Genomic DNA, 19,927 nt, shown 5'->3' on the forward strand with positions numbered 1-19,927 from the left:
CTATTAATGTGTGTAGCACCACGAGGTGCACTTACCAGGAAGATTCGAGCCTACGTCCATCCTGGGTCGGAGCTTCATTGCGTCTGCCCTGGAGAGGAGCGGCATGGCGTCTTAGCTCTCTTCCTCCCAGCATTCTGTTCTGCTTACTCCACCCACCTATGTTCTAACCTATCAGGTCAAGCAGTTTCTTTATTAATTAACCAATGACCTTCCTCCATCAGCAGAGGACCCAGATTTGATTTCAGCCCCCACATGGAGTGGCAGTTTACAACTACCTGTAACTCCAGTCCCAGGGGATTCCATACCCTCTTCAGGTTTCCAAGGTCACCAGGCACCTGTGGTATACACAGACATACAAGCAAGCAAATCACTCATATATACAAAACATTAAAATATATAAAACTTAAAAGTATTGTAAGATACTGAATATCTTTTATATTTATTAGTTTTATTATTCCTTCATCTTTTGATATGCATCCTCTATAGAGTCTTTCTATTCTTTCAATACTGGTAATTTGATTTCAGCAAAATCTATGTTGTATTGAGTTCTCTAATGATTTCGTGAAGGGCTAGCTTTCTTGTTCTCTCCCCACCCCCCGAGACAGGGTTTCTCTGTGTATCTCGGTCTGTCCTGGAACTCACTCTTTAGACCAGGCTGGCCTCAAACTCACAAATGAGATGGAAACTGAACTTGGGTCCCCTTCAAGAGCAATTAGCTGCCCAACCATCTCTCCAGTTTCCCAGCAGCTTTCAGAACTGTATGTTTTGTTTTGTTTTGTTTTGTGATTTGAGAGAGAGAGATGATGCCTATAATGTCTTGAGATTGGTCTTGGGGAAAGTTTAAAAAGGAGTTAAAAATATGGGGAAAAAAAGTTCTTCTACATAGATTACAAAAAAATATATATATATAAAAACTATCGACTGCTTGCCCACAGCTCAAAATGCCATAAACTCATGACCTAAATAAAGATTTATATCAAAACTAATGCCAAGCCATGTCTAGCATGACCAATCACAGACTCACACTGGGGACATCTGTCTGATGAAATTCTATTCTCATGTATCTGATATAATGTTTCTAAAAGTAATCTGTATCATGCAGTTAAACAATTTTTTTCTATAAAAAGGATAAGTGGTGTGGGAGGGTCATCTGTCTATGTGTTACTTTCATTGGTTAATAAAGAAGCTGCCTTGGCCTTTTGATAGGCCAGCCCTTAGGTGGGTAGAGTAGACAGAACGGAATTCGGGGAGCAAGAAAGCAGAGTCAGACAGACGCCATGCTTCTCCTACCCAAGACGGACAGTGATCAGACTTGTGCCGGTAAGCCACAGTCAAGTGGCGATACATATTAATAGAAATGGGTTAATCAGGATGTGAGAGTTAGCCAGTAAGAGGCTAGAGCTAATGGGCCAGGCAGTGTTCAAATGAATTCAATTTGTGTGTTGTTATTTCGGGGTATAAGCTAGCCAGCCAGGCGTCTGGGAGCTGGACTGTTGGAAGCGGCCTGCCGCTCCTTATACAACAGATAACTCTCATGCCTAATAAAGATGCATTCAGATGCAATTCCTTTGAGTCTTGTGTCTGTCATTCACCGACTCCATACCCACCTATTCCTGAGACCCTGTCCCATACGTCCCAGTATCCCCCAATACCCTGGCTGAGCTGCTCCCTCACAATTTCTCCTTGTAGCCCTGGCTGCCCTAGAACTTGCTCTGTATGTAGACCAGGTTGGCCTCAAACTCAGTGATCTGCCTGCTTCTGTCTCCTGAGAATTAAAGTATGCGCACCACCTGTCCCTTCCCCCTTTGAAAGCCATCTTCCAGTGTCCACTCTCACCAGAGTGTGGTTTCAGTGAAGCCTTGCTAGTGTCTGCTGCTGTTTCTTGTTCTTGGGGGGGAGCGGGGGAGGGCAGGAGGTGGGAAAAAAGCTGTGGCGGAACGCTGCGCAGCGAGAGTTTAAACACTCACACCCCATTACAGCGCTTCCCTCTCCCTTGCTTTGCTGCTCATTTTAGGTACTTATGCATGTTCATTTAATGACCTTAATGCATGATATGCAAAGAACTGCCTTGACAAAAAGGAATCTTATTCTTTATGTTTTTATATTTTTAGTAAAACTATAGTATATCTTTCATCTTTAAAAATATTCAGAATTTTAGCTTTTAGTATTTTATATAGTTGAAACATTTTGTTTTAAATGTTTTATCCATTTTCTGCTAGCTTTCTGTAATTTGATTTTTATTTCTTATGTAGTTCACTTTAGGAATGTGCAGATGTGCTCTGATTAAGTGGATAATAATTAGGAGCAATTTGTTTCAGTCTTATTTAGTGAATATGTTTTTGTCATCTTGTTTTAGAAAATTGACTCACTCTCCTATTAAGCTTTTATGTATAATCGTCTATTTAATAATTTTAATTCCTGGTGCAGATAGACTGCTTTTTAAAATGTTCCTTTGTAATTTTATTTGTTGAAATTTTAGTCATTTGTTTTTTAAAAAAGAACAGTCATTAGGGTTGACGAGCTCTCAGCATCTGATTTAAGTGCCCGTTTCCATGGGGCCCATCACTTGAAACCAGTTCTACTTAATCTTCAAACAAATTGCCTTTATAAAGGTCTCTCACAATAAAGATTTGACAGTTTCATGTAGGTCTTTGCTCTTATAAATGATAGTCATTTTTCATTACAGTTTCTTGTTAGTTAATAATAGGTGCAAAATCCAGGCATGGTGGTGCACACCTTTCATCCCAGTCCTCTGGAGCAGAGGCAGGCAGAGCTCCACAGTGAGACTCAGTCTCCAAAGAAGTAATGTAGGAGCCAGCTTACAACAACGGCATTTAAGAATGCCGTGACTGGGTTTGACCCAGCATTCACTCTCTCCCCACCCCAAAAATGTGTTTTTAAATAATGAAATCTGGATGAACTTTGGGTCTCGTTTGGCCAGACTGCCCCCCATCTCGGGTGTGCACGGCCATGTCCAGCTGCACCGCATCTTACTGATCTGGTGTGTATGGTGTGGTGTATGTTGATGAGCTCCAGGGCTGCTTCTGGCCCGCCCTCAGGTTATAGGCACACGCGGGGACTGGGGACTCAGATGTGTTCTTATAACTGAGTCATCCCTCTAGTGCCTCAGCGGAACTTCAATCTGAAGAAAACCAGTTTTTAATTTTTTTTTTTTGTTCTTTTGTTTTTTTGGTTTTTTGAGACAGGGTTTCTCTGAGGTTTTGGAGCCTGTCCTGGAACTAGCTCTTGTAGACCAGGCTGGTCTCGAACTCACGGAGATCCACCTGCCTCTGCCTCCCAAGTGCTGGGATTAAAGGCGTGCGCCACCACCGCCCAGCCAGGTTTTTAATTTTTTGAGGTAAGAGTCTCACTGTGAAACTTTGTCTGGCCTGGAGCTCACTGTGTAGACCAAGCTGGCTTTGAACTCACAGAGAGATCTTCCTGTCTCTGCCTTCTGAGTGTTAGGAATAAAGACCAGCGCCACCACACCTGGCAGTTGTAAAGGTTGTGGGGAGGGGGGAGAGAGTATTCATCTGTGGGAGGGCAGCACCAACGTGCTGATCAGAGGTCAGCTTTTGAGTGGAATCCAGGAGTGGAGCTCAGGTCTCCAGCCTTGGCCTGTAACTTGTAGCAGTTCTTTTACCCACCCAGCCATCTCGCCGGCACTCGCTAGATACGGTTTTCTAAGCGTGGTTGTTGTGGGTGATTGGAAATGGGGTGCTGTGCCGAGTTAGAACTGTTAGTTGAGATTCTTCAGATCTTTGGTTTGGGAAAAGCTGCAATTTGATGATGGTTCTGAAATTGAGCATCCTTTAGTAGTAAGGGGGGGAGCATTGGATGTGTGTCATCTTGTTATGTAGCTGTTCATATGGGTAATTCCTGTGTTTCTAGAACTCTTAGGCTATTAAAATGTTAATGAGTAGAAGGTTCTCAGTGTTGTCTGAGTGACTCAGGGGTGGCCAGTCGCACCTTTACGTAGGTGGAAGAAATGACATACCTCCTAAAATCTGTCCTCATCCATTTGTTTGTATGACTTGGTGACTCCTTGTTCTGTTTGTAGGTGGAAAACCATGAGTTTCTTGTAAAGCCCTCATTTGATCCTAACCTGAGTGAACTAAGGGAAGTGATGGACGGCCTGGAGAAGAAGATGCAGTCCACATTAATAAGCGCAGCCCGGGGGCTTGGTAAGAATGATTCTTAAAGTGTTCACACTGGTGCCTGAGTCTTTGGCGTTGTCACCCCGAGAGCCCTTGCTGATGGCAGCTGGTGACTGTTGGACATTGGAACATTAATGCTGTTATTGACCTTATTTTTACTTACGCACGGCTGTCTGCTGTCCTTTCTCTGCAGATGAGATCTGTTCATCGTTGTTGCTATTAAATTCAGTTGCTGTTCTTCAGCCAACAAATTTCTGTATAGTATTTTTGGTTTTTAGTGTGGTTTAATAATCACTTTGAGTAAAATTGTGAGCAGAGGCCATGATAGAAAATTTCACAAATCTTACAATACATAATGTTTGCTTGCTCTGTGAAATTTGCTCTGCTTAACAAGAATAAAGCCTGGTTCTAGACTTTCACTGTCCAGTTGCAGTTTTGTTTAGAAATTGCGTTTGGCCACTTTCAGTTCTACCCCAATTTTCAAACATTCTTTGGTTAGAGAAGCCTGGCCTAGGACGGTAGCTTAGTGGTTAAAGGCACTAAACCACCAAGCAGCCTGGTGGCTGTCCTGGGACCCGCATGATGGAAAGAAAAACTGACTTCCATAGTTTGTCCACTGACCTTAGCACATGAACTGTGTGACACAGTTCCACACACACGCACGTGAAAATAAGTCAGTGCGAAAAAGAGCCCTGTGCGAAACTCCTTAAGTACGGACTATACCATAGCCATTTCCATCGGCATCTGACATCTGGAGCTGTGTGCTGCCCACGACTGGTCCTCTGCCCCCTTGGGCGGGTTTACCCATATAAAGAGCATCTTCTTTCATGTTAGAGGCCAGCATTCGTAAGAGGTTAGAATTCCATAGGTATATTTTGCATGGTTTGCCAGGGAAGTGGGACTCGCATCTTTCCCAGTCAGATGATAATTTGCGGTATGTTGCCCTGTCATGAGTGTGTTGCATTCAGATGCAGTGATTTTGACCATCTACACTGGAAAGAGTATGTATTGATGACCTAATTGTTCTTTCTGATCATAAAGGATTGGACCCTGGCAAACAGATTAAGTTGGATTCCAGCGCACAGTTTGGATATTATTTTCGTGTAACCTGCAAGGAAGAAAAAGTCCTTCGCAACAATAAGAACTTCAGTACAGTGGATATTCAGAAGAACGGGGTTAAGTTCACCAACAGGTCCGAGAACATGATGCTCTTTCAAGCTTTTGGTAGTTGATGGGTTCTGATAAAATTGAATGCCTTCGACAAAGAGTTTTTACTTTTATTGTTCACTGTTTTTTAAACAAGAACTAAGAGTCAAGCTTTGCTTTTTTCCAAGAAGCTTATCATATATTCAGCTCTGTTAGCTGGGAGGCATGCTTGTGTCTGGAGTCCCAGTTCCACAACGGCTGGGGGATCGCAGTGAGTTCGAGTGATCTGATTCAGAATGAGATCCCACCCAAAGCAACAAAAACAGAAAGACTGTTCTCCCCAGGTGTCTCATTGTCTTCTAAAAAAATCCAGATAGGTTGAATAATTAATTAATGTTTCTGTGTTCTTTGAGCTAGTTCCTCTTGTTCTGCTTTATTTTTGTCTTTTTTTTTTTTTTAAAAAAAAGTTTATATCTGTTTTTAAAGTTATATTTAGGTATGTGTGATTGCAAATGGGTATGTATATAAGGATCCAGAGGCCTTGGATCCTCTGGAGCTGGGGTGTTAGGTGGCTGTGAGCTGCCTGATGTAGGTGCCAAGAGTTAACTCTGGTCCTGGTGGAGCAGCAAGCGCTCTTAAATGCTGAGCCATTCTCTGGCCCCTCATCTGTCTATTTTTCTAGGAAAGTCTCAGTATCATTTACCAAGTAGAAAGAAAAAAATCCTGGTATTTCAGCTGAATGTATACATTAGTGAAGGGAGATATTTAACTGTATTACTGGGGCTATTCACTATGTATTATAGCTATTTTATGTTTGCTGCTGAAAAAAACTTAATTTTTTTTCTTTTAACTGATCTTAGGAAGTTTTGGATAGACTTATTCATAGGTAAAAAGTTTCTTGCTTTTTTTTTTTTTTAATTTTTTTATTGGCTATTCCAGACAGGGTTTCTTTGTGCAGCCTGTTCAGGAAGGAGCTTACTGTGTAGATCAAGCTGGTCTGACACTCACAGAGATCTCCCGTCCGTGCATCCCATGTGTAGACCAAGCTGGTCTGAAACTCACAGAGATCTCCCGTCCGTGCATCCCAACACCCTGCTTGGTTGCCCATTTTTCTACTTGTATTTCCATTTTTAATTTTCATTGTTCAGATGCTTCGTAAGACAAATATGAATGTTTTGCGTAATGCACATTACTTCTGTCAAACATTTTGATATTTTTAATAATGCCATGTTTTGATTTGCAGTGAGCTGTCTTCTTTAAATGAAGAATATACTAAAAATAAAGGCGAATATGAGGAGGCCCAGAATGCCATTGTTAAAGAAATTGTCAATATTTCTTCAGGTAAATTTAAAAGAGCATTGAATGCTTTTTCTTGTTTAATAGAAAAGCATCAGGACGTTTGAAGATAGTTTTGCTTCTGTTTTAATTTTTTATTGTTATATTTATTTAATCTGTATTGTGGAGGCCAGAGGACAACTTGCAAGAGTTGGTTCTCTTTTCTGCTATGTGGAGCCAGGGATTGAGCCACAGTGATCAGGTGGTCAGGCATTTTCTGCTCGGCCGTCTCACTGGCTCTCACAGTATCGCCTGTCACAGCTCGTCTCCTCACTCCTTAGCTGAAGTGTCCTTTTGCTGTACCTTCCGAATGCTGCGATTGAAGGTGTGAGCCACTATTCAATGTTTGTGTTAAATCTAGCTGTAGGTTCACACCGTAGGGTATGGAAATGAATATCACTGAAAAGTGAATACAGGTTAAACAAGACCAGCTGTTGGGAATTCTGTGCACTGCTTCATAGATTTTCATAGTCCTGTTATGCCATTGGGGGTGGTATTTTTTTATTTGAAGGGGCAACGTGACTCACTATGTGTTACCAGCCTGGGTTTAGTGTTTGGTGGGCAGTGATGTGTGTTAGTCTGAAGGCGACATGAAAAGGCTCTGTTCAAGATTAAGGGAGACCTGAAAGGACAGTCTAACTAAGTCAAAGGCCCAGAGGGGCAGTTGAGAATATCTGGGCGGTGGGAACACTCCTGTAAGATGCTGTGACACCATCGTGGTCAAGAGCTCACTCACGGCAGGATGGAAAAACAGGAGGATGTGTTTTCTGAGGGCTGTGTACTGAATTGTTTAGGAATGATGAATCTTGAAAGACTGTATACATGTTTAATTCTCTAAGTTGTTTTACTTTTTGAGTGTTCATAATAAAGCAAAAGAAACAACTTAAGGTTTATTTTAATATGCTGCATGTATTGGTGCAGAAATGAATGGGGTGGTTTATGAAGATTATATTCTTGCCTTATGATATCAGGTAACAGAAGCACAGTAATTAAGTTGATTTGTGTTCTTGAATCTAATTTACATTTTGAAGAGCACTATAGATACTGTTTATTTCAACCGTGAGTCTTCCTCCAAAACAAAACAGAAGCTGTTCTTCACCCGGCTGGTAGAGGTCTGGTTTTAGTCTCTGAATCTGGGGCTTCGTATCATTCGCCATCAGCCTGAACTAATGTGACTTCTTTAAAATGCGGTGGACATAGAAATTCCTTTCCTGTCCCTTTCTATGGGTTCAGTTTTTGACCCAGGCTAGCCTCAAAGTCGAGAAAAGATGCTTTTACAAAAATTATAGGGCTTTTGGAATGGCTTAGAGGATGAAGGTGGTTGCTTTAGGCTGCTGGACCTGGGTTTGGCCCCTAGGCCCCACACGGTGGGAGGAAAGCCAGAAGTTGTCCCCTGATGTCCAGATTTGTGCAGTGGAGCATGTGCACATGCTCACACAATAATAAATGCCTAGTTTTTAATTATAAAAATTTTATTTTGTTTTAAGATAGTTTAAAGATTAGTTTAAAGATAGTTTTAAGATAGTTTAAAGTTTGAGATAGTTTATACATTGCAGGCTAGCCTTGAGTAGTTCATCACCCTCTTGCCTCCCAAGTGTTGAGATTACAGCCCTGTTCAACCATGCATGCAGGTGCTACCCAGTGTGAGTGCTGGGCACTGAGCTCAGGTCCTCTGCCGGAGTGGCCGTTGTTCTCAACCACAAAGTCCCCTCCCCAGCCCCAGTGTGGTTGACATCTTAACACGTTTAAAATGCTAAGAAGGTGTGGGAGTGTGGTACAGCTATAAAGAGCAGCTCGTCTAACACGCACAAAGCCCCGGCTTTTTTCCTACCATTTCAAATTAAGTATATTTTAGTAAGTTCTACATTAATGGTTAATTAATTTCTAGAGGTTCTTACTGCTTTCTGATAATACAGTGTGATGCTTTCATTTCCTTGCTTTTCCTTCCAAACAGCAAAACAGGACTGTAATTTTATAATACGAGATGATTATTTTATTTGGCCATTTTTAAGTTAATTATCACCAAAACATTACTTTTATGTAGAACAAGATAATGAAAAATGTAATGTTGGGGCATGGTGGCAATGCTCTTTTTTGTTGTTTTTTTGTTTTTCCAAGACAGGATTTCTTTGTTTAACAGCCCTGACTGTCCTGAAACTCGCTCTGTAGACCAGGTTGCCCTTGAACTTGCAGAGATTCTCCTGCCTCTGCCTTCCGATTACCGGGATTAAAGGTTTGTGCCACTACAGACCAGTTGGCACACACTCTTAACTTCATAACTCGGGAGACAGAAGCAGGCAGGTCTCCGAGTTCAAAGCCAGCCAGCCTGGCCTAATACAGCAAGAGCATATCTAAGAAAACCAAAATTTTGAAGCAAATCTCCAGCCATTTAAACAGAAAATCTTATGTATTCTTAAAGTTGAACTTTTTCCTGGACTCTCCAGAAGCACTGTCATTGGTAATCACATGATAGGTCATGAGACATGTGGATTGAATCACATGATAGGTCATGAGACATGTGGATTGAATCACATGATAGGTCATGAGACATGTGGATTGAATCACATGATAGGTCATGAGACATGTGGATTGAATCACATGATAGGTCATGAGGCATGTGGATTGAATCACATGATAGGTCATGAGACAGGTGGATTTGCTCTGTCAGGCACTCCGCTCCATTAGCATTTAGAATCCATTCTGAAATTTTGGCCATTGCTGTCTTCACGTCTTTTTTCTAGCCCGTGTTAAGGAGTTGTCGTGATGGCTTTTAGTTCTAGTGCTATGGCAGAGTGGGAACTTAAATGTGTGCTAATGGCTGTTGGGTCAAATTACGGAGAAATCCTCTGCGTGTACCAGTTGAACAATTGAAACTCAGCTAATATTCTTACAGTGGCTGGCACATTTCTTGTGATCCTAACTTTGTCATCGTGGCTTTCCTAAGTTCCCCAGCATTTAGGGGAACATAAGGCTAGAAAAACATTTAACACCACATTGAGTTTCAGACTTTTTTTTTTTTTTTTAGAAAAGATTTATTTATTTATTTCATGTGCATTGGTGTTTCGCCTGTATGTTTGTCTGTGTGAAGGTGTTGGGTTCCCTGGAACTGGAGTTGCAGGCAGTTGTGAGCTGCCATGTGGGTACTGGGAATTGAACCTGAGTCCTCTGGAAGAGCAGCTGGTGGTCTTCACTGCTGAGCCAATTTTCTAGCCCCAAGTTTCAGGCTCATTTCATTATAGCAAACTTGTCAATTTTTTTAAATGGTCTTGAGCTAAACTTTGATTCTAAGGTGTATCTTTGCTGTCTGATAGTCCTGTGTACATGTCCTGCTTCATGTTTTCACAGGCTACGTAGAGCCGATGCAGACGCTCAATGATGTGCTAGCTCAGTTAGACGCCGTCGTCAGCTTCGCGCACGTCTCAAATGCAGCACCCATTCCTTACGTCCGGCCCGTTATCTTGGAGAAAGGAAAAGGAAGAATTACTCTGAAAGCCTCCAGGCATGCTTGTGTTGAAGTCCAAGATGAAGTCGCATTTATCCCGAACGATGTGCACTTTGAAAAGGGCGCCCAGATGTTTCACATCATCACCGGTAAGGTTTTTGTTACTGTTTTTGCCTTTCAAGGAAAGGTTTCTTTGTGTAACCTGGCTGTCCAGGAACACAGTTCTATGGCTTCGAACTCACAAGAAATCCACCTTCCTCTGCCGCCTGAGTGCTGGGATTAAAGGCGTGAATCAACAATACCCTGCTGGTAAAATTTCTTTAAGGAGAGGGGAAAAGTCACAAACCAAAAACCTATATTTTGGGCTTTGTGTGAAGAGTTAACACTTCTTTAAAGCCCCGGAATGGAACTAAATGTGTTGTAAATGATGAAGGAAGTCTCTGTTTCTGACGTTAGAGAAAGAGTGCATTCTCGGGTTGGTAATGCTTTCAGATCCTGATTAGAAGGAAAACTTTGGGGTGACTAAAGTTTAGGAGACAATATTGTTCCAATAGAAACCCTCAGTTTCAGTTGTTCGGAGCATTTAAAAGAAAGGTTGTTTCACCCACAAAGCTCACCAGAGTCAGTGTGTTGAAGATTGGACCTGTTTGCTGGAAAAGCTTGTGGTAGCTCCATCTAGAATGGAGCTGAGCTGTCTGGAGAGAGAGTAACTAGATCCGGAGTCTAGAAAGCAGTAGGGAAGTTAGAGTGCCACAGGTACTGGGCACGTGATGACTGCATTCTATCGCCTCCCTCAGTGGGTATTTAAATTGTGTAACCTAACCCAAACAAGGAAACCATACATTTGCCAAAAGAAGGCTTGTGTAGCATGGCGTTTAAGTGATATGAGGATAATCAGCCCACTTATTAATGACTGATACTATTGACTATCGGTTGGGTCTACTCTTGACATCATTAAATTAGTCTGCCGGTATCTTTAGCCGGGTTAATACATGTAGATTTGCCGCAGTTAGACTCCAGGTTAGCTGTATATTTCACGAGCTCTCTCCTGTTAAAGGGCTCAGTGTAGGCTTGTTGGTAGAAACGGTAGAAGCGTTTGGAGGCTGTGGACAGCGACTTTGTGCATGTGTTCTTGATGGCTTTTGTGTCTGCTTTGGGTATCATTGTGACTTAAACAATCTTCAGTTATAGTTTTGAACTACCAGTGTCTTGTTAGTGAAAGAAATCAAAAGTCTTGCTTTTTGATATATTTTATTTTATAGGTCCCAACATGGGCGGTAAATCCACATACATTCGTCAGACAGGGGTGATTGTACTCATGGCCCAAATCGGGTGTTTTGTGCCATGCGAGTCAGCAGAGGTGTCCATTTTGGATTGCATCCTGGCTCGAGTTGGGGCTGGTGACAGTCAGCTAAAAGGTGTCTCCACGTTCATGGCTGAAATGCTGGAGACTGCGTCTATCCTCAGGTATGTGTGTGACGCGCGGCCCCATTCTGCGTGAACTACATTGATGGATTCATCTGTAAACGAGATAGGCTTTCTTAGTTTGGCGATTGTTTGCCTGTGAGCTGTATGTACTTTATATGATCTTAAAAGGGTGGCTGGAGCTGGGGCGCCTGCTGTCCCGGCTAATCTGGAGACAAGGAGTGACTCAATCTTGGGCTCCGTAGCAAGTGTCCAAAAACAGAACCGGGGAAGCAGCTTGTAATCTTTTAAAAACAAAGTTCTTGGACCAGAGACGGCTCACCAGTTAGGAGTACTTACTGCTCTTGCAAAGGAGCTGGTTTGGTTCCCAGCACCCACATGGTGGTTTCCAGCTGTCTATAACTCTGGTTGCAGAGGTAGTACCTCTGAAGCCTCTGGCCAGCGTGTGTTCCTGTGTGCCCGTGGGGCACATAATCCACTCAAGCACATACAGATACACCACCTAAAATAAATACTAAGTTCTTACTGTTCCTAGTGGTCGCCTCTGCTTTCACCTCCACTGTTCACAACACCTAGAACCTTCTTGTCCTCTACTCAAATCCTTTCTCTTCTTTAAAGTTCTTCTATGTGCATGTTGTTTTGCCATGGGTGTCCGGTGGTAGGAACTGAACCCAGGTCGTCTGGAAAGAGCAGTCAGTGCTCTCAACCACCGAGCCACCTCTCCAACAGCTCTGACTGTCCTGGAACTCTGTAGACCAAGCTGGCCTTGAACTCACAGGGATCTGCCTGTCTCTGCCTCCAAAGTCTGGGATTAAAGACGTGTGCCACCACACCAGGCTTCAAACTGCATTTTATATCCTGTAATTGTGCGTTTCAGATCAGCAACCGAAGATTCCTTAATAATCATCGATGAGCTGGGAAGAGGAACGTCGACTTACGACGGCTTTGGATTGGCGTGGGCTATATCGGAGTACATTGCAACCAAGATTGGCGCCTTCTGCATGTTTGCAACCCATTTTCATGAACTTACTGCTTTGGCCAGCCAGATACCAACCGTGAACAATTTGCACGTCACTGCACTAACGAGTGAAGAAACCTTAACTATGCTTTACCAAGTTAAAAAAGGTGGGCACGCGCAACTCGAGGCGGGAACTTACTGCCTGAAGTGGTATCTGTCTGTCACATTATTTATTCTCGGTGGTTATTGTTGTTTTTTAAGGACACACTTACTGCTGGATGTCTAGAGAAAAGAGTAGTATACATTATCTGCATTACTGCATCAGAATGATAAAGGGGGAGAGGGTTTGGTTTATTCCAGTTACAGATTTAGGTTGGTGCTGTGTTTTGAAGTATGTGTGTGGAGGAAACTGTTGACATGGTTTGTTTTCAAAGGATCTACGTTCTTTTGAACTGTGTGTGTATGCGCCTTGTCCGTGTATGGGTTAGTGCACATGAATACAGGCAGAGTCCGGCAGGAGACTTGTGCTGGGAACTGAATTCATGTCCTCTGGAGGGGCTGTCCGTGGTTTTAACCACTGAGCCATCTCTGGCTCTTCATGTTTTTAAGGTTGTGTTCTGGAAACACGCTCATTTGAACGTGGTGAGTCAGATTCACTGACAGTGTTAATAGTGGCTCTGTGGTACTCTGTCTGCTGTTGTGGCAGAGGTTTAGAAGAGCTGGTGGGTGTGGTCCCCCTCCATGGTGCTGACCAGGAGGCTTCTTTATCGTAGTGGATGGTTATTTCACTAGTCACCACAATAAGGTTTTTCACAGGTCTGACTTGACTTCCCATGAACATGTTTTTGTTCTCGTTACTGCTCACATAGTTTGATGTCCTCTTTGTTGTTTTTGCTGAATAGGAATTACTTTGAGTTACTGTGTTTGCATTATTGATATTTGTTAGAGAAGACAGTATTTGTAGTAGATGTAGCATTCAGCACGAAACTCTGGTTCTGCTTTTGTTATCTGTGTGCTGTGCACTACAGAAGTGGCTTCAGAAAGAAAAGTAAGTTCACCCTTGTTGTGGGTGTGCAAGCAGATCTTGTTTACGTCCAACTGAGCAGTCCGGCTTTAGGTAGTGTGTGAGATAAATAAGTAGACCTAGTTTTTTCAAACAGTTGGTGCATAATTGAGGCGCTTCAGCTTTGTACTGGTAGCCTCACTTGTCCTTAGTGCAGACGCACAGCCTCTGAGCTCACTGTTCCTCAGGTCGAGTGCGCTTAGCGCCACAGTGAGAGTGAGGATGTGAGTCACATCATTGAAAGTTTCCTCAGAGTGTCCTGAACTGCTTGGCTATTGCATTTAAAATAATCTAAAATACATTTTCTAACAGAACAATAAAAAGGACACTCCATTAGCATAACTGCTGTATCTTTCCACCCTGATTTCCTGCAGGTGTCTGTGATCAGAGTTTTGGGATTCATGTGGCTGAGCTTGCTGATTTCCCGCGGCATGTAATAGAGTGCGCCAGACAGAAAGCTCTCGAACTTGAGGAGTTTCAGAACATTGGAACCTCACAGGGACGCGATGAGATGGAGCCAGCCGCCAAGAGACGGTGCCTGGACAGAGAGGTTGGTCCTCTGGAGGGGCTGTCACTCTGGGCTTTAGTCACTGCACTTCTGTTGTAGATAATGGGACCACAGTGAGCTGGGCTTTCCCCCAATGGGATTTCAGTTCTTGCTCTTTGATCCGTCTTAACTGACTCTCATTTTTTAGCATAACCAAAAATATCCCGAGTTGGTTGTTGTTTGGGTTGTTTTGGTTTTTGACATAGGGTCTCACCATATAGCTAGAATTCCCCGTTTAGACTGGGCTGACCCAGAACTCACAAAGATCCACCTGCCTCTGCCTCCAGAGCGCTGGGATTAAACATGCGAACAACCATATCTGGCTCACAGCTTTTCTCTTTATTTTCTGTGCCGTCTTCCTTTGTATGGATGGACGTACAGGAGCTGGAGAAGGAGTCTCTGGAGCCAGCCCCTGTCACCGCACTGCCCCCAGCCCCTGTCACCCCACACTGCTCCCCCAGCCCCTGTCACCGCAATGCCCCCAGCTCCTGTCACCCCACACTGCTCCCCCAGCCCGTCACCCCACACTGCTCCCCCAGCCCCTGTCACCGCACTGCTCCCCCAGCTCCTGTCACCCCACACTGTCCCAGCTCCTGTCACCCCACACTGCTCCCCCAGCCCCTGTCACCCCACACTGCCCCCAGCCCCTGTCACCCCACACTGCCCCCAGCCCCTGTCACCCCACACTGTCCCAGCTCCTGTCACCCCACACTGCTCCCCCAGCCCCTGTCACCCCACACTGCCCCCAGCCCCTGTCACCCCACACTGTCCCAGCTCCTGTCACCCCACACTGCTCCCCCAGCCCCTGTCACCCCACACTGCTCCCCCAGCCCCTGTCACCCCACACTGCTCCCCCAGCCCCTGTCACCCCACACTGCTCCCCCAGCCCCTGTCACCCCACACTGCTCCCCCAGCCCCTGTCACCCCACACTGCTCCCCCAGCCCCTGTCACCCCACACTGTCCCAGCTCCTGTCACCCCACACTGCCCCCAGCCCCTGTCACCCCACACTGCTCCCCCAGCCCCTGTCACCCCACACTGCCCCCCCAGCCCCTGTCACCCCACACTGCTCCCCCAGCTCCTGTCACCCCACACTGCCCCCAGCCCGTCACCCCACACTGCCCCCCCAGCCCGTCACCCCACACTGCCCCCAGCCCGTCACCCCACACTGCTCCCCCAGCCCCTGTCACCGCACTGCCCCCAGCCCCTGTCACCCCACACTGTCCCAGCCCGTCACCCCACACTGCTCCCCCAGCCCCTGTCACCCCACACTGCCCCCAGCCCCTGTCACCCCACACTGCTCCCCCAGCCCCTGTCACCCCACACTGCTCCCCCAGCCCCTGTCACCGCAATGCCCCCAGCCCCTGTCACCCCACACTGCTCCCCCAGCCCCTGTCACCCCACACTGCTCCCCCAGCCCCTGTCACCGCACTGCTCCCCCAGCCCCTGTCACCCCACACTGTCCCAGCTCCTGTCACCCCACACTGCCCCCAGCCCCTGTCACCCCACACTGCTCCCCCAGCCCCTGTCACCCCACACTGCTCCCCCAGCCCCTGTCACCCCACACTGCTCCCCCAGCCCCTGTCACCCCACACTGCTCCCCCAGCCCCTGTCACCCCACACTGCTTCCCCAGCCCCTGTCACCCCACACTGCTCCCCCAGCCCCTGTCACCGCACTGCTCCCCCAGCTCCTGTCACCCCACACTGCTCCCCCAGCCCGTCACCCCACACTGCTCCCCCAGCCCCTGTCACCGCACTGCTCCCCCAGCTCCTGTCACCCCACACTGCCCCCCCAGCCCGTCACCCCACACTTCCCCCCCAGCCCGTCACCCCACACTGCTCCCCCAGCCCCTGTCACCCCACACTGCTCCCCCAGCCCCTGTCTCCCACACTGCTCCCCCAGCCCCTGTCACCGCACTGCCCCCAGCCCCTGTCACCCCACACTGCCCCCCCAGCCCGTCACCCCACACTTCCCCCCCAGCCCGTCACCCCACACTGCTCCCCCAGCCCGTCACCCCACCCTGCTCCCCCAGCCCCTGTCACCGCACATTGTCCCAGCCCCTGTCACCCCACACTGCCCCCCCAGCCCCTGTCACCCCACACTGCCCCCAGCCCGTCACCCCACACTGCCCCCCCAGCCCGTCACCCCACACTGCTCCCCCAGCCCCTGTCTCCCACACTGCTCCCCCAGCCCCTGTCACCGCACATTGTCCCAGCCCCTGTCACCCCACACTGTCCCAGCCCCTGTCACCCCACACTGCCCCCCCAGCCCCTGTCACCCCACACTGCCCCCCCAGCCCCTGTCACTACACACTGCTCCCCCAGCCCCTGTCACTACACACTGCTCCCCCAGCCCCTGTCACCCCACACTGCCCCCCCAGCCCCTGTCACTACACACTGCTCCCCCAGCCCCTGTCACCCCACACTGCCCCCAGCTCCTGTCTCACTATACCGCTCCCCAGTATCATTTAAAGTACTAGATTTGATTGTAGAAATAAGGAATATAAAGAATTTGAATATATGTTAGTCTAGATTAAGTTTTACAGCCATAGATGTCCAGCTAAACTGAATAAGTAAAACAACAGAAACAGTTCCTGCCCTTCATTTTGTTTAGAATATATTTAAGCAAGTAAGAGAAATGGCTGTGTCTCCGACTTATTGAGGAGCCGTTTGTGGGCAGAATGTTTGTTCCCAGAGCGGCTCTTGGTTGAGGCTTCTGAGTTGGTGGTCAGATTCAGATGCTCACGCAGTGCTGCGGCAGATGTCTGACTTGGCGTGTCTTTAGTTTTACCCAGCGCATTTTTTTAGGGGTAGATGGTTGCTATACAAAAAGGACAGCCATAACTTGCTCATTATTTTAGATGTGGAAAGCTGCCACCCTGAGCATGGAGTGGTTTTGAATCCTCCTTCTCCTTGATGTATCAAACTCAGAGATTCTGGTGGTTGGAACCAGGCAGTCTGCTCCGTGTAATTCCTGGTTTCCAAGAAAACCGAAACCATGTACCTCTGTTAATAAGATATGCTTTGAAAAGTTTTAAAGCTAAAGGAGACAACATTCTTACTGCTGTTAGTATAGGGTTTGTCTTTGTGTTTTAGAAAGTACTTGCAGGAGTCTGAATTCCCCTGGGGCGGGGGTGGGCAGTGGTAGGAGGACAGAGAGAGATTGTGTGTGCCCTGGTGCACATGTGCGGGTCAGGGGACAGCTGACAGGGTTGGCTCTCAGTTTCCACCATGTAGGTCCCAGAGATCTAAAAACTCAGGTGGCCAGGCTTACCTTTGCCCTCTGTGTCATCTTGCCAGCTCTGTCTACGTGATTTTTAGTGGAAAAGTGTTTCTTTCTTACTAGTTAGACGTCTGCCGCTTACCTATAGATGCTTGCTGGTGCCTGTCTGATAAAGGCCACTGTGTGCCTCTCCACTAAATGACACAGTGCCTCGCCTGCCTTCAGACCTGCTGTCAGTCACGTGGCTCCTCAGGACAGATGTCTGAAGTTGATAATAGCCGCGTTTTAGAGATGGAGAGTGTGACTCAAGGAGCTTGCCCGCTAAGTAACAACCATGTCCTTTGTACAACACAGAGCAGTAAATAGAAATGGAAACATCCTGTGTACACACATGTGTGCACGTGTGCGTGGAAGAGAGAATTTCAGGTTTATACTAAAGTGTGCCTTAGAATCCTTAAATTCTTTTTCCCTGAGATTAAATTCCATGTCAATTAAAGCAGAGGACTTTAAGAACTACTAAATCTCAATTCCTTATCATCTGAGAATAAAATATAAATATCACTAGGCCTTTAATCCCAGCATTCAGGAGGCAGAGGCGGGCGAATCTTTGAGAGGTCAAGGCCAGCCTGGTCTTCACAGCAAGTTCCAGGACTTCCAGGGCTACACAAAGAAACCCTGTTTTGAAAAACAAAAATCAAAAAGTAGAAATGTCTTACTAATGACTTGCTCTGGAGACATTCATAGCAGCCAAGGGTTTTGTGAGTAAGAGTTGCTTGCACACTTAATATGATAAAAATGTTTGCTAAACATTGAGTAGCTCATTTAGATCAAAGTTAGAGTTCATTGTTCTGGCTGGCTGGAGGAAGAGTGCTTGCTGCTTTTCCAGAGGCCCCAGTTCGGTTCACAGCACTCACATGGGTCATGATCTATAACCCAACACCATCTTCTGGTCTCTAAGGGCACTCATGGGCATATGTCATACAGACACATGAATAAGAAGAAAGTTCATTACTGCTGAAAGCGACTTTATTTATTTATTTTTAAATATTTATTTATTATATTATGTGTATAGCATTCCTTCCACGTGTGCCTGCAAGCCAGAAGGGGGCGCCAGGTCTCATTATAGATGGCTGTAAGCCACCATGTGGTTGCTGGGAATTGAACTCAGGACCTCTGGAAGAGCAGTCAGTGCTCTTAACCTCTGAGCCATCTCTCCAGCCCCTGAAAGCGACTTTAAACAGACGTTTTAATGATGGCGGGACATGGGTGTTTTTCAGCAAGGTGAGAAGATTATTGTGGAGTTCCTGTCCAAGGTGAAGCAAGTGCCCTTTACTGACATGTCGGAGGAGAGCGTCATGCTGAAGCTGAAGCAGCTGAAAGCCGAGGTGGTTGCAAAGAATAATAGCTTCGTGAATGAAATCATTTCACGGATAAAGGTCACATGAGAAAGCGCCAGTGGCACGGAGAGGGCGAGGATGAGCTCGCCGTGTGTTGCTCTGCCGTGCTCACCCTCGGGACTGGGAGAGCGGTGTACCCAAGCTTTTAATGATGCTTTACCTGAAAACGTCTTAAAATATTCTCAAGTTGAGATCTGTAACTGGGTCTAACGGGCATGGGCAACTTTAAGCAATATGGCGAATTTTATAAATAAAGTCATATAGTTTGTAGAATTGGTGGTGCCTTGTGTTTCTTTGCAATATGACTTGTATACATTTACTCCACTGATACTACCTATAGGCTTTGTACAAAAACATCTCAAAAAAAGGCCACGAATATCTGCACACATACATAATAATTAAAAAAAAATTAAGCCAGGCGGTGGTGGTGCACGCCTTTAATCCCAGCACTCCGGGAGTTTGAGCCAGCCTGGTCTACACAGCGAGTTCCAGGACAGCCAGGGCTACACAGAGAAACCTTGTCTTGAAAAAAAAAATAATTTTAAGCCTAGCATGGTGGTGCACACCTTTAATTCCAGTATGGGGGGGGGGGGGGGACAGAGGCAGAAGGCTCTCTAGAATTGGAGGCTAGCCTGGTCTGCATAATGAAACCCTGCCTCAGAAAATCCCTATATAACTGATTGACAATGAAATAGGCAAGAGACCTGCATAACTGTCTTTCCTGAGAAATGAGATGGATGATAAGCTAGTGAGAAGAGACAGATCTGAGACATAGAGGGAAAACCACCCGAATCGTCTGGACAGTCTGTGGGGCCACTGGCAGTGGGACCAGGATTTATCCCCTAGTCCTTGAACTGGCATCTTGGAGCATATTCTCTTTGTAGGGATACCTTGCTCAGCCTAGATATGGGGGAGGGCCTTGGTCCTGCCTCAAAGTGAAGTGTCAGACTTCGTTGACTCCCATGGGAATCCTTACCCTTTCTGAAGAGTAGGATGGGTAGGTAGGTGGGGAGGGGGGAAGGTGGAGGAAGCGGGAGGAGGGGAGGGAGTGGGAAGGGGATAGCTATATAAAATGAGACAAGATTGTATTATTAAAAATTCTTAATTGAAAAAAAAAACATGACCCACTTGACTATGAGTTGGGATGGTTAGAGTCAGGTGAGTATTGGCAAGGGCATGGGGAGACGTAATTCTTGTACACCTGTGGGAGTCTGGTAGGGTCCCCCAAGCAGTAA

At 46.1% G+C, this 19,927-nt stretch overlaps 1 protein-coding gene across 1 annotated transcript in view; it reads left to right on the forward strand.

Moving 5' to 3' along the window:
• The window catches only part of Msh2 (mutS homolog 2), a 57,191-nt gene extending 38,226 nt beyond the window's left edge, over positions 1-18,965 (forward strand). Inside the window, exons 9-16 of the mRNA XM_075955100.1 lie at positions 4,061-4,184; positions 5,199-5,349; positions 6,547-6,644; positions 9,984-10,229; positions 11,343-11,547; positions 12,383-12,630; positions 13,901-14,076; positions 18,573-18,965. Of these exons, the coding sequence (XP_075811215.1) occupies positions 4,061-4,184; positions 5,199-5,349; positions 6,547-6,644; positions 9,984-10,229; positions 11,343-11,547; positions 12,383-12,630; positions 13,901-14,076; positions 18,573-18,740 (1,416 nt within the window). The 3' untranslated portion in view covers positions 18,741-18,965. The remainder of the gene's footprint in view (positions 1-4,060; positions 4,185-5,198; positions 5,350-6,546; positions 6,645-9,983; positions 10,230-11,342; positions 11,548-12,382; positions 12,631-13,900; positions 14,077-18,572) is intronic.
• Positions 18,966-19,927: the final 962 nt, after the last annotated feature.

Source organism: Microtus pennsylvanicus, chromosome 21 (genome assembly GCF_037038515.1).
Source record: "Microtus pennsylvanicus isolate mMicPen1 chromosome 21, mMicPen1.hap1, whole genome shotgun sequence".
NCBI classification, from domain to species: Eukaryota; Metazoa; Chordata; class Mammalia; order Rodentia; family Cricetidae; genus Microtus; species Microtus pennsylvanicus.